The 13,468-nt window shown below is 48.6% G+C and overlaps 1 protein-coding gene across 2 annotated transcripts; it reads right to left on the reverse strand.

Moving 5' to 3' along the window:
* Window positions 1-1,714: 1,714 nt before the first annotated feature.
* Window positions 1,715-12,038, reverse strand: PROSER3 (proline and serine rich 3). Of its 2 annotated transcripts, none has more exons than XM_059999369.2 (10): window positions 11,951-12,038; window positions 11,528-11,730; window positions 10,423-10,550; window positions 10,215-10,315; window positions 9,472-9,554; window positions 9,229-9,338; window positions 4,889-5,064; window positions 3,798-4,773; window positions 3,617-3,698; window positions 1,715-3,461 (listed from the first exon to the last, which is right to left on the reverse strand). In XM_059999369.2, exons 1-10 carry the CDS (start codon window positions 11,954-11,956, stop codon window positions 3,320-3,322), a joined length of 2,007 nt encoding a protein of 668 aa, XP_059855352.1. In that variant the 5' UTR covers window positions 11,957-12,038; the 3' UTR covers window positions 1,715-3,319. The 2 variants fall into 2 exon arrangements, with proteins under 2 accessions (XP_059855352.1, XP_059855351.1); XM_059999368.2 differs by having other exon boundaries at window positions 9,229-9,371.
* Between the last annotated feature and the right edge of the window lie 1,430 nt (window positions 12,039-13,468).

The following is a 13,468-nucleotide window of genomic DNA, read 5'->3' on the forward strand; positions in this document are numbered from 1 at the left end:
ATGCCTGAACATGACCACGCCTCCCATAAAGCCAGTCCCAATTGTTCCCGCTGTTGACTGAGGCTCAGAAAACACTCTGTAGGGACTTCCCTGGTGGCTCAGTGGTTAAAGATCCGCCTACCAATGCAGGGGATACGGGTTCGAGCCCTGGTACGGGAAGATCCCACATGCCGCGGAGCAACTAAGCCCGTGAGCCACAACTACTGAGCTTGCGCTCTAGAGCCCGCAAGCCACAACTACTAAGCCTGCATGCCACAACTACTGAAGCCTGGACACCTAGAGCCTGTGCTCTACAACAAGAGAAGCCACTGCAATGAGAAGCCTGCGCACCGCAACCAGGAGTAACCCCCGCTTGCCACAACTAGAGAAAGCCTGTGCGCAGCAACAAAGACCCAACACAGCCAAAAATAAATAACAAATAATAAATAAATACAGCTCTCTGATCCCTGGACCAGGTATGCACATTTTAAAAAAAGAAAGAAAGAAAAAGAAAACACTCTGTAACAACGCCCTTTCCAAGAGAATTTGCCATTGGTCATGCCCTCAACAAGGCCCTCGAAGGTACATCCTTGATCCACCCATTCATTCATTCAAAAACTCTGATCGCTTAATTTGTGGATATATCAGTAACCAAAACAGGGGAAAATATAACCTGCCCACATGGAGCTCAAAAGCTAGTGGGAAAAGACAGTTTACAAAATAAGAATTTTAAAATATAGAATATTAGAAAGCGATAAGTTCTATGGATAAAATTTAAGCCAAGATTGGGGAAAGGGAGTGCTTGACTGGGGGGTAAATTTACAGCTACTTATTTCAGTTTATTGAACTTGCTGACCTCACTTCCATAACAGGGATTTCCCACATGAATTTCCCTCTGCCCGGAGTATTCTCTGCGCGCCACCCCCACCCCCACCCCCGCCATTAAAACACGACTGCAAATTCTTTCACACTCCTCTCATGAAAAGGTAGAGTCTATCTCCATCTGGGCAGGACTGTGACAACTTCAACCAATAGAGAATAGGAATGAATAGAAATTGACACTATGTGATTTCCAAGGCTATGTAGTAAAAGGCAAAGGCATTCTTCGTCCACTGGAATGACTAGCTCTGGAGCCTTGAGGCATCATGTGAGAAGTGCAACTGTGCTGAGGTAGTCGTGCTCTGAGGAAGCATAAACCACATGGAGAGACCTTGTATAGGCACTACAGTCCGTAGTTGCAGCTTAAAGTCATCTGAGCCCTGATGTCAGACTTGGGAGTGAAGAAGCTCCAGAGATTCTGCCCCCAGCTGTCAAGCCACCTTTGTCTTCCCAGCTGAACCCCTAGACATCATGGAGCAGAGACAAACTGTCCCCAACTGTGCCCCGTCCAAATTTCTGACTCACAGAATCCATGAGCATAATAAAATGATTGTTTTATGCCACTAAGTTTTGGGGTGGCTTGTAACCCAGAAATAGCAATTAGGATGGCCCTTTGTTAGTTATTAATTCCTAACTGTCTCAGCTCAAATATAACTTCCTCAGGAAAATTTCTAGGTCCCACTCACCCCCCAAGATCAGATTCTGCTACTATAAACATCTTTTTTTCTCCTTATATCTAAGCAGCTATTTCCTTCTTTTGATTTTATTTAAATGTATGGTTTGTTCAAAAAGACTGAAAACAAGTATTTACCATGTCTGTGACATACAGAGCTACTTTTTACAGAAATCTATCCTATCTTCTCTTTTTTTGTAAATACAAATATCAAAATAATCCTGATCATATATTCTCCAACATTTTATTATAAAAATTTTCTAACATACAGCAAAGCTGAACAATTTTACACCCATATACCCACCACTTAGATCCTACCATTAGCATTTTACTATATTTGCTTTATCTCACATCTACCTATTACTCTATTCATCCATTAATCTAATTTTTGGATGCATTTCAAAATAAATTAAAGACATTGTATACTGTCTCCTAAATACTTCAGCATGCATATCCTTCGTTGGAGTTCAATATTTATTTTTCTTTTGAGGTAAACCTTACATACCATGCAATTCATAAATTTCACTGAATTTTGACACCTTTGTAGTCAAAATCCTTATCCAGGATGGCAAATGGACTTTTTATATGGCATCCCAGGGCTCCAAAAGGAGGGGGACGGGGAGAGATGGAGAGAGAAGAGAGACTGGGAGAAAAACAGGTGGAAATTATATCATCTTTTCTAATCCAATTTAGAAAGTTAAAGTAATATCACTTCCTCTGCATTTTATTTGTGGAGGCAGTCACAAAGTTCAACCCAGTTTCAAGAAGGGACATAGACTCTACTTTTTTGATGGGAAATGTGTCAAAGTAGTCACAGATAAAACAATAGGTTTTTCACAATAGTCCGGACAGGTGACGATAGCCTAGACTGGGGTGGGGCAGTGGAATGGGGAAAAAGGCAGGGTTAAATTCTGGAGCGATTTTAAAGGTAGAGATGATAGAACTCGCTGGTCAACTGACTGTGGGTGTGAGGGAACGAGAGGAGTCAATGACAGCTGTGAGGCTTCTGACTGAGCAAGTAGAAGGATGGAGCTGAGAGCCAGGGAGGAGCAGGTTTAGGGGGAAGATTAAGATCTGTGGAGTTTGAGACATCTCTTAGACCTTTTTGTGTGGATGATGAGCAAGTAGCAGGGTACAAGAACCTGAGGTTCTAGGCTGAAGATAGAAATTTGTGGACTATCAGAAAAGAGATGGGGTTTAGAGCCCATGATGCCAGATGAGAGCACCTGGGATTGACTGTAGATAGAAAAGTCAAGGCCAGGGCCCTGGGACACACTAAAGTGACAGGTGTGAGGCACAATGAGGAGGCACAACCAGAGAGGTGAGGAGAGGGCTGGGGTTCTGGAAGCCAGGAAAAGAAGTGCTTCAAGGAGGGGGTGGGGATCAGAGCACCAAATGCTGCTGCTGGGTCAAGCAGGATGTGGACTGAGGCCTGACCATTGTCCAACACTCTGATGACTCTACAAGCTTCATACCCAGAGGACAGTTCCTTTGGTCTCATCTGAGACAAGAGGATCCACTCCTGAGTTGAAGGTCAGATAAGGTGAGTCCCAGTCTTGCCCGGAACCCCTCTCCTGCCCTCACAGAGGATGAAACCAGAAGAGACTTTGCTTCAGTGGTCAGAAACTAGGGTGAGGTGGGGCAGGGCAGAGCTAGGGTGTGTGTGGGGGGGAGGCGGGGCATGGGAGCTATTTCCCTAAATTAGTATGACCCAAAACAACTTCTTTCTCAGAGACAACCAGTAACCTGAAAAAAAAAATGTATTAGGAAAAAGAGAATCTGTACAATTCAAAGTCGTCTGGCCTCAAGAGAGTCTCCTTCCCTCCTCAGCCGCATCCTTGGGGACCCGGGAGGCGACCTGGCTGGAGGAGACCAAGACCCTGGGTCTTCAGTGTGGCCCAGCAGGCGGGATATCTGGGCATCTACTTTCCTGGAAAAAGGACAGGGGAGTAGAGGCTGAAGTTTTGCTCAGGATTGGGGTCTGGGGCTGTGTATGTTCTGGGAAAGGGGCTCAGGAGAAGTGGGTACCAAACGGCAGTCTCAGAGGATTCAGGGGCCGGGTGTCTTAAATCCTGGCATGGTCACCTTTTCTGCCGCCGCAGCTCCGCCCTTTGAACCCTTAGCACCTGCAGTATAGGGTCGTCCTGGAACTCGCTGCCGTCGGAGTCTGGGGGAAAAAGAGCGAGATTCAGGGGGCCGGACTCGTAGCGTGCTGGACTGCCATCCAGATCCGGGCAGCCACGAGCGTCTGTGCGCATCTGCTCACCTTCCGCAGCCTGCAGAAGTCTGGCAGCCTGGGAGAGGACGTTCTCTGAGGGGGCGTGGCCATCAGCGGATGAGGGCGTGGCCACAACTTCAAGAGCCCCCTCCTTGAACGGACGGGGCGGGGCCTCAACACAAGTGGCCGCCTCCTCAGCTGGATGAGGCCGGACCTTGGGCGGCTTACACCCGACGTCAGCCAAGAAAGTGTCTTTGTCCTTCCTAGGCACCGATCCCACTAGGGGGAGCATGGCCTTGGCGTTCCGAGACTCGGCCTTAGACCAATCCTGCGGGGTCTCTGTCTGGGGACACCGTGATTCAGATGGAGGGGCCGTGACCTCTGAACGAGAGGACCGAGTCTCGGTTTGAGGGCGTGTGGCCTTGACTTTCTGAGATTCAGCCTCGGGTGGAGGCTGGCCCTCTTGGCGAGGGGGCGTGTCCTCCAGGCTGTCCGGAAACAGCCGAGCCGCCACTACTTGGCCCAGCGCGCCTCTGAGCTGCGCGCCAGGGCCCTCGTCCGCTTCCGTGATTCGCCCAGCAGACTCCCGGCGCTGGGCTCTGCTTCTTCGAGGCTTGGAGCTCTGCCTCTCGAGCTCGGCTGGGCTGCATGGTGCAGGGGTGGGCGGGCCCTGGGGGGCGGCAGGGGGCGCGGGAGTGGAGGCAGACGGCGCAGTGGTTGAGGCTGGAGGCGCAGGAGTGGAGGCTGGGGGCGCTGGGGTGGAGGCCGCGGCCGTGGGAGGGATGGCCCCAAGAGATACCCAGGAACCGGGCTGCGGGGCCCAGAAGAATCCATGGGGGCTGTGGCCCCAAAAGATATGTGGAGAGAACCCTGGGGGAATAGGAGGCCTCTCCAAGTGGAAAGCTTCCCGGGGACCAGGTGGAGCCACACTGCCCCAAAGCGGGATGCAGTTAGGCTGGGTTCCCAGGGAACCAAGCGTCTCCGCAGGGACAGGAGAGGTCTGTAGACAGATGGGGATAGGGACCTGAGAGGGAGAGAAAGGGTAGAGGGTCCTCAGATCCCCTCAGCCTCCTCCTTCCTCCAACTTCCCTTAGGATCCCTGCTCCAGCCCCCTCAGTCTCCTCCCTCCCCCATCTCACCGTAGGGGTGAGGGCAGGGGTCTGGGGCAGCACCCAGGTTCCATCACCCTGGCTTCCTCGAGCCTGTTCAAGCTTCCGCCGCTGCCGCCACTGGTACAGAATGTCATCCTCTTGCCGCAGGGGTGCCCGGGAGGAGACTGGGGATGGAGCAGGGATGGGGGCAGGTGCTGGGGTTGCTGTGGAGTAAGTAGAGGGAAGAGGGGTAAGGCAGGGCCTGGGGGGATGAGCAAGGACAGCCTAGCACACACCCTTCGACTGTACCAGAAGGTTATTCAGACAGGCTCTCCAGATAATGTCCCAACTCCCCTGCAGATTGGGAAGTGGGGAAAGGGGCAGAATCAGAGAAGAGAGCCCTCATGGGCTTCTCAACCTGTCATCATTCAGTTCTTCATTCATCAACAAATATTTATTGAGCTCTTACTATTTGCCAGGCACTGTTCTGGACGTGGTGGTTATAGCAGTGACCAAGGCGGATCCTCCAGAATCTGCCCACTTCTCCCCGCTTTCCTTCCCTCACCTGCCAACCTCAGAGCAACTTCCTCCCTGGTTTCCCTTCTTCCTATCCTCCCAAACTGTCCCCACCCGAAGCCAGAGGGAGCCTGTGAACACCTGAGTCAGATCAGGGTGCTCCTGGGTTAGAATCTTCCCCGGGCTGCACCTCTCTCCTGGTAAAAAGCAAAAGTCTTTGCATTTGTGGTTTCCTCTGCCTGGAAGGCTCTTCGTTCATGTAACCACAGGGTTCACTCCAAGTATTTCCAGTATTTTCCCAGGTACCACCTTCTTAGTGAAGCCTTCCCTGGCTACCCTATTCAAAACTGCAACAACCCCGGCCCTACCACTCTCCATCTTCTTTCCTGTTCCATTTTTCTCCTTAGCACTTATTACCTTCTAATTACTAAATATCATACTTCTCTGCTTATTTATTGTTCACCTCTCCCTTCACAATGCCAGCTACACAAGGGCAGCAATTTTTGTCTATCTGGCCATTATCATATCCTCAGTGTCAAGAACAGGACCTAGTGTCAGTATTTGTGGCATAAATGCAAAATGAACTGTTTATCGTGTTCCATCCCAGTGCCCAGCCCTGTGCTGGGAATACAGCAGTGACTAAAGGCAGGGCCACTGGCTGTCCTCAGTCCTGTGGGGCAAAGAGACACCACTCCCTATCACCCAGAGCATCATTTTGTCAGTTATGATTAGCATGGCTACCATTATCTCTCGGAAGCCCCACCTACTAACGCTGCACCGAGAAGGTGGGGGGGGTGCATCATGTGGGACCTCTTCTTCTCTCCCTTCTATATACTGTGATTCTACTTCCAGACCTGGCCACTCCCCTCTACTCTGCTCCTCAGGCTCTGGCCCAACCCAAACTACCAGAGTCTGTCTCTCTCTAGATGTTGATAGCAGCCATAGGGAGCGATAAAGATCCCGTGCCCTCCTTGCTCAGAACTCTCCCGTGGCTCCCCGGTAGATTATGACCAAATGCCTCACATGCCTACATAGCCCATGGAATCCGACCCCTGCCAATCTCTTCCACCTTATCCCACACTACTCTTACTCCTGGCTCTTGCCTTTCCTAGTTCATTGTCTGCATCGTGTTCCCTCCGACCTCAGGTCCTTTGTACAGGCTAGAGGGCTATTGTCCCCACCTGCATCATTCAGGTCTCCACTTAGATAGCAGCTCTTCCAGGAAGGCCTTCTCTGACATCCCAGCATCGCAATTCTCTCCTGCATGGCCCTCATTTCTGCTTATATTTCACATTTGTTTGTGGAGTTATGTAGCTATTCTCTACCCCACACTCACTATCCTGTGAGGACCATGAAGGTGGGACCATGTATGGTTGGTTCACTAAGGAATCCCCAATCCTGCTCACAGGCTTCATACACAACAGATATTCAATGTTTGTTATGTGAAATAATGAATACATTTAATCTGCAAGACAACTCATGAAGTAGGTAGTAGTTTTATCCCCATTTTACAGATGAGGAAACTGAGGCTCAAGGAGGAGAAGTGAATAAGAAGAGAAGGAACAAAGAATCAGACAGGGGAGTGCTTGGGCAGGATCACACAACATGCACAAACACCACTCTGTTCTCTCTGCTTGCCTGTCCCCACTCATGGGAGTCCTGTGAAACATGGAAAGCATCTGTCCCGTGCACCACTGCATCCCAGGACCTAGGCACAGAGTAACAACGATGACCGTAACAGTAACCCAGGTCCTTAATCCAATCTCTGAAATCTTGGGGGCAGAAATTTGCAAGTTCAACAGTTTGCATGTTTTAGCAAAGTTACATGGTATGTACAGTGTTGACAGGGGTCTGGGTCAGTACACCAGACTCAAACACATTGGTATTTAGTTGAACAATATGAAATTGCCATTATTCAACCATTTTTCACTTACAGACAAAAATTTCATATGGTTCAATGTTATATATCCATAGAAAGGAGAATGAATATTTACTCCCTGGCTTCAGACTATACTACAAAGCTACAGTGATCAAAACGGAACGGTACTGGCACAAAAACAGACAAGTAGATCAATGGAATAGAACAGAGAGCCCAGAAATAAACCCACACACTTATGATCAATTAATCTACAACAAAGGAAGCAAGAATATACAATGGGGAAAAGACAGTTTCTTCAATAAGTGGTGCTGGGAAAACTGGACAGCTACATGTAAAAGAATGAGATTAGAATATATTCTCCCACTTCATACAAAAAGAAACTCAAAATGGATTAAAGACCTAAATGTAAGACCTGAAGCCATAAAACTCCTACAAGAAAACACAGGCATAGAACACTCTTTGACACAAATCATAGCAATATTTTTGTAGATCTGTTTCCTAACGCAAAGGAAACAAAAGCAAAAATAAATGAATGGGACCTAATTAAACTTAAAAGCTTTTGTACAGCAAAGGAAACCATCAACAAAACAAAAAGACAACCTACTGAATGGGAGAAAATATTTGCAAACAGTATGACTGATAAGGGATTAATGACCAAAATATATTAACAGCTTATACAACTCAACATCAAAAAACAAACAACCTGATTAAAAGATGGGCAGAAGACCAGAATAGACATTTTTCCAAAGAAGACATACAGAAGGGCCAACAGGCATATTCAAAAATGCTCAACAATGCTACTCATCAGAGAAATGGAAATCAAAATCACAATGAGATATCACCTCATACCTGTCAGAATGGCTATCATCGAAAAGACCACAAATAACAAATGTTGGTGAAGATGTGGAGAAAAGGGAACCCCTGTACACTGTTTATAGGAATGTAAACTGGTGCAGCCACTGTGGAAAACAATACGACGGTTCCTCAAAAAACTAAAAATAGAACTACCATATGATCCAGCAATTCTACTCCTGGGTCTATATCTGAAGAAAATGAAAACAGTAATTCAAAAAGATACATGCACCCCAATGTTCATAGCAGCATTATTTACAATAGTCAACATATGGAAGCAACCTAAGTAAGTGTCCATCAACAGACAAATGGATAAAGAAGATGTGGTGTATATATACAATGGAATCCTACTCATCCATTAAAAAGAATGAAATTCTACCATTTGCAACAACATGGATGGACCTGGAAGGTATTATGCTTAGTTAAATAAGTCAGACAGTGAAAGGTGAATACCATATGTTATCACTTATATGTAGAATTGAAAAAATAAACGAATGAATAGAACAAAACAGAAACTGACTCACAGATATAGGGAACAAACTAGTGGTTACCAGTGGGGAGAGGGAAGCAGAGGAGGGGCAGGATAGGGACAGGGGCTAAGAGGTACAAACTACTATGTATAAAATAAAAAGCAACAAAGAAATATTGTGGAGCACAGGGAATATAGCCAATATTTTATAATAACTTTAAATGGAGTATAATCTGTAAAAATTTTGAATTACTATGTTGTACACCTGAAACTAATATAATATTGTAAATCAGTTATACCTCAATAAAATAAGATAGATATATGAATATTCTTCATATTGTTTACATCAAATTTTGCTGGCAAATCAGCTGTGGTGCCAAATTTGCAAAAAGCCTTCTGATTTTGGGGCTTCGTGTTCAGAACTGCAGACAGGATGCAGAGAGAGAACACGCATACTCCTGATAGCTACTGTTAACAGAGCCGTGCTAGGTTTTCCATGTATTCACCAACTCATTTAATCCTCACAACACCCATAGCAGAGGAGTACAATTATTTCCCCTGTTTTACAGCTGGGGAAACAAGGCCCAGAGAGGTCCAAGGTCACAGAGCTGGTAAGTCGAAAGGCTGGGATTTGCACCCAGACTGCCCTCATCCTTGCCTCCCAGAACCTACCTCGTGCCTTGGGGTCAGAGCCCTTGCTGGAGTCATGAGTGAAGGTCATGGAGAAGGGAGAGAGGCCATCAGAGCTGACGGGGAATGAGGAGATGCCGGCATCGCTGGGGCTGAGGGAGGAGGAGGAAGAGATGGAGGCCTTGCTGTAGGGAGAGGCATAAGTGAGGCAACGGGGGTCTCAGAGGCAGTGGCCCGAGCCTGGAGGGGTAGGAGTGGGGAGGGTGATGGGGGTGGGGGAGGCACCTGCGTTTGAGCAGCCTGGCAGCTCTGCTTTGCAGGCTCAGTGTCTCCAAGTCCAGCAGGGATGAGTTCCACGTGTTGAGGCTCTGTGAGGTGACAGGGGTCAGAGGCCAGTCCCCATCCCAAAGGCTACTGGGAAAGGGGCTCGGGACAGAGGGCCTGGATGCAGGTCTACATTCCACCTGGTGCCCTCACATGCTGGCTTAAAATCTGCTCTTCCTCCTCAGGAAAGAGAGACCAGGTTTTCCTCTGTGGATCCGTATCCCTCAGTGCAGTCATTGTTATAGAAGGGTTGACCCTGCCTTCCTGATCAGGCCTGGCTAGTCATAACGTTCTGTCCTCTGGTTCACAGTGATTGGCTCAAAGATGAGCGAATGAGAGTAAGCCCTGGGGTTTAGGATGGAGCTATTGGAAAAGCCTTCTCTTTCCACTGGAGTGATCAAGTACATTAGAAGCCTAGAGTTAACGGGGCCATCTTAGCTATTTTGAGGGGAAAACCTACCTGAGGTTGAGCCAAACAAAGAGGAACAGAGAGCCATGAGAGTCAAGTTCCTCCCAATATGGTGCAAACACCTGGATTCAGCTATGCCTGAAAGCAGCTACCTTTGGATTTCTTGATTGCATTAGCCAGCAAGACCTTCCTTTTTTGTTTACACTTCCTTGAATTGGGGGTTGACTCTAATTCTATCCCAGGGCGGGTACTGCCAGTTCAGGCATGTAGGGGAAGGAGTGGATGGGGATGTCACCTGCTTTATTTCCTGAAGGGGGGCCATAGTCTGTGATGCGCTGGTCACCTTGGCACGAGTCGGGACTGCTGTGTTGCGTCTTCCTTCTGGTTCATTGGCTCCTGTTGAGAAGCTCCAGTTGATTTAGGGGGGGCCAGGAGGAGTGGCTGCTGGGGGTATCGCTCAGGAGAGGTTATAGGCCAGGAGTAGATGAGACTGAAGCAGGTACCTGCTGCAAGCTGACTGCTGGGGTCTGGTGATTCAGGCCACAGCCACCAAAAGTCAGCTGGGGTTGGGCCTGCAGACTCGCGTTCCTCTCGGCTTGTGGGCTGAGCCTGTCGGAACCGGTTTATGTACCTGTGAGCATCAGAGAATTGCAAGGTGGGTGGGATGAGGAGAGCCTAATATTTAAAAATAACAATAATAATCACAATAGCCAATGTTTACCTAACTCCATAGCAGCACTTGGGAGTTGTCCCTCAACATCAGTTCTCCTTTCTTATAGAGTAATGCAATTTTGTTTTGTTTTGTTTTGTTTTGTTTGCCACGCTGTGCGGCATGTGGGATCTTAGTTCCCCAACCAGGGATTGAACCTGTGGCCCCTGCATTGGGAGTGCGGAGTCTTAACCACTGGACCGCCAGGGAAGTCCCCCAGTAATGCAGTATTATATAAGATGATATAATCCGGGGCACATAGCCACTCTTCTATAAATACATTTACCCGGTGCCCTTGTAGCTTTATGGCCATGTAACTCTGTTCTTGACCAACAGGTACGAGGAGATGTGATTCTGGAAAGTGGATGTGGCTGGGAGCCATTATGGGCCATGAAGGAAAGGGTAACAGTCTAGGGAAGTGAGAGCGACAAGACAGAAGGAAACTGTGTCTCTGAGACCTCAATTAGGGGCTGCCATATCAGGCCTGGTTGTTTCTGTCTGGACTATTAGGTGAGGAAGAAATAAGTACTCTCTTGTTTAAGCCACAATTAATTTGGGACTCTATGTTATAGCAGCTGAACTTGGATCCTACAAATCCAAGTGCTCACTATGTGACAGGCATTGTTATAGATGCTGCACGGACAGTAACTCATTGAAAATTTAAAACAGCCCTAGAGCATACACGCTATTAATATCTCCAATTTACAGATGAGAAAACTGAGGCCAGGATCATATACAGAGTTGGTGACAAAGCTTGGATTTGAACCTCGCTCCAGATCGCTTGCTAACATGCATGAAGTGTGGTCCTAAAAGTGCAGATCTGGCTGTGATATTATGGGATGTCTGCCCCCTCCCACTGATCCAAACCCTTCTTTTCCCCCAGGGCTACTGCTACTTACTTGGCCACCACAGAGTCCCCGCTGTCAGTCACGGTGAGTGGTGGAGAGGCTCTCATCTGTCCCTCAGTGGTGCTGGGTGGGGAAGAGGTCCCTGAGCTGGATGGCCAGGACTCCTCAAACAGCTCAGGGGATTTGGGACCTGTGGCCAGAGCCCTGGGAGCCTCTGGGAGCCTGGATCTCTGGGACCTGGATGAGCTCAGGGTCTAAGATAGGGGAAACGAGGAGAAGAAAAAGTGAGGCTGAGGGGTTATCCCTGTAGGGTAACGAAGACACATACGAAGTCTCAGTCCGGAGGGGAGGAAACATCCCACGATTGCAACAACTCAAAGTGATTGGGGCTGTGATGAGGGATTTAGGTGGTAGAGGACAGGATAAGGGTAGGGCCATAGGGAAAAGAGGAGGGACTGTCTTTTGATCTCTCACCCCCATCTCTCATCATGTCTTCCTTCCCTCTAGTTGTCACTCCCTTGCTACTGGGCTGGAACACAGCACTCTCTGTTGGGTGTCCTCATCTTGGGGTGCCAGGTCAGAAGTGGCTTCGACCCAGGGGGCCGTCCCCCAAAGTACTGTCTTGGGTGGAGAAAACTGGCAAGCTGCAAGGGGAGAGGGGGGTTGGCAGGCAAAGCAAGGTCACTGCAGCCCTGCTGGGAGGCTGTATGTGGGTGGGGTGGTTGGGAGAACGGTAAGAGGGCACAACCACCCTACGATTCCCATGGATTCCTGGAAGAGATGGACTATAATTCCCTTGAAGCACCATTGCACACTCAAGATAAAGATACTGGACGCACGATTCCCACCAGCCCTTGGAGCAGTCTCAAAAGAGAAGAACCCAGGAACTGTTGATTGGTGGTTCTTAACCGTGGATCCAGTCTAGGAGGAATCTTTTAAAACTACAGATGCGTGATCCTCACCGCAGACCAAAAGAATCAGAATATCAGGAAGGGGGCTGGGCATCTACATACATCTTCTTCGCAGTGTCCCAGGTGATTCTGAAGTGGAGCTCACGTTAAGGGCTAAACCTTATCACTGTACATTTCCCATAAGTCCTTGGGACACTCTCTGAGGAGAAAGGGGTAGATGGATTACAGTCCCTATAGTCACTGGGCTCCGCCTAAGCAAGAAAGGTCAAAAATAACACCCATGGGAGTCTGGGGACAAATTCAAAATTAAGAATCTTAATTCCCAAGATGCCCCTGAGAATTGCGAGGTTAGAGGGAAAAAAAAAAAAAAAGCCCTCGGGGCCACTTAGCGGAACGTAAGACGCTATGGAACCCCCGAGACGGTGAAGTCCAAGGCGGGAGCCGCTTAAGGCTGTGGAGCATCTTGGGAGTTGTAGTTCCAGTGCCGTTGAGAACGAGAGACTCCGCACCCTAGAAAACCTGATCCTAGGCTGCGTTGCTCTCACCCTTGATCCTCCCCAGGCCCCTTGTGATCCCCGGAAGAGGGATCGGTCTCACCTGCGGTCCATCCCGCAGCTACCTCGCCGATTCCGCCTGCTCTGCTCGGTCACCGGACTCACTCCGAGCGCATCTTTGTCGCTTAGCAATGCCCTATCAGCCCCGCCCCTCTCTGGGACTGCAGGCGCGGGAAGAGAACGGCCTCCAAGGCGACGAAAGATAGGAAAATAAAAGTAATTGGACGGTGGCCAAAGGGAGGTGTCTCACAATTGGTTGGCTGTAACGTGAATGAGAGAGCATGTTTAATTGGAGAACCGTAGCGAGCTGCAGTAATTGGCAAGTCCGTGGACCAATGGAAAGGAGCTGAGACTGGGCTCGCGGTTAGGTGGGGTTCCAATGCACTCTTGCTTTCCTGTACTCGCGTATTCTGGCCACTCCCCCTCTTGCTGCGTAAATCTCATCCAGATTTCAGTCTAACTACGGCTTTTCCCGTTGCAGGGGCAATAAGGGCGTCTATGCCCTCTCTAACCGCCGTCCCTCCATC

Source organism: Delphinus delphis, chromosome 20 (genome assembly GCF_949987515.2).
Source record: "Delphinus delphis chromosome 20, mDelDel1.2, whole genome shotgun sequence".
In the NCBI taxonomy this organism is placed as follows: domain Eukaryota; kingdom Metazoa; phylum Chordata; class Mammalia; order Artiodactyla; family Delphinidae; genus Delphinus; species Delphinus delphis.

Excerpts from the sequence above, each read along its gene's own strand:
- PROSER3 (XM_059999368.2), bottom strand. Across the intron at positions 9,555-10,214 it reads CCCTTCAGGAAATAAAGCAG|AGCCTCAACACGTGGAACTC; the intron begins GTGACATCCCCA and ends GTCACCTCACAG. Across the intron at positions 3,462-3,616 it reads GAGCTGCGGCGGCAGAAAAG|GAAAGTAGATGCCCAGATAT; the intron begins GTGACCATGCCA and ends TCCTTTTTCCAG.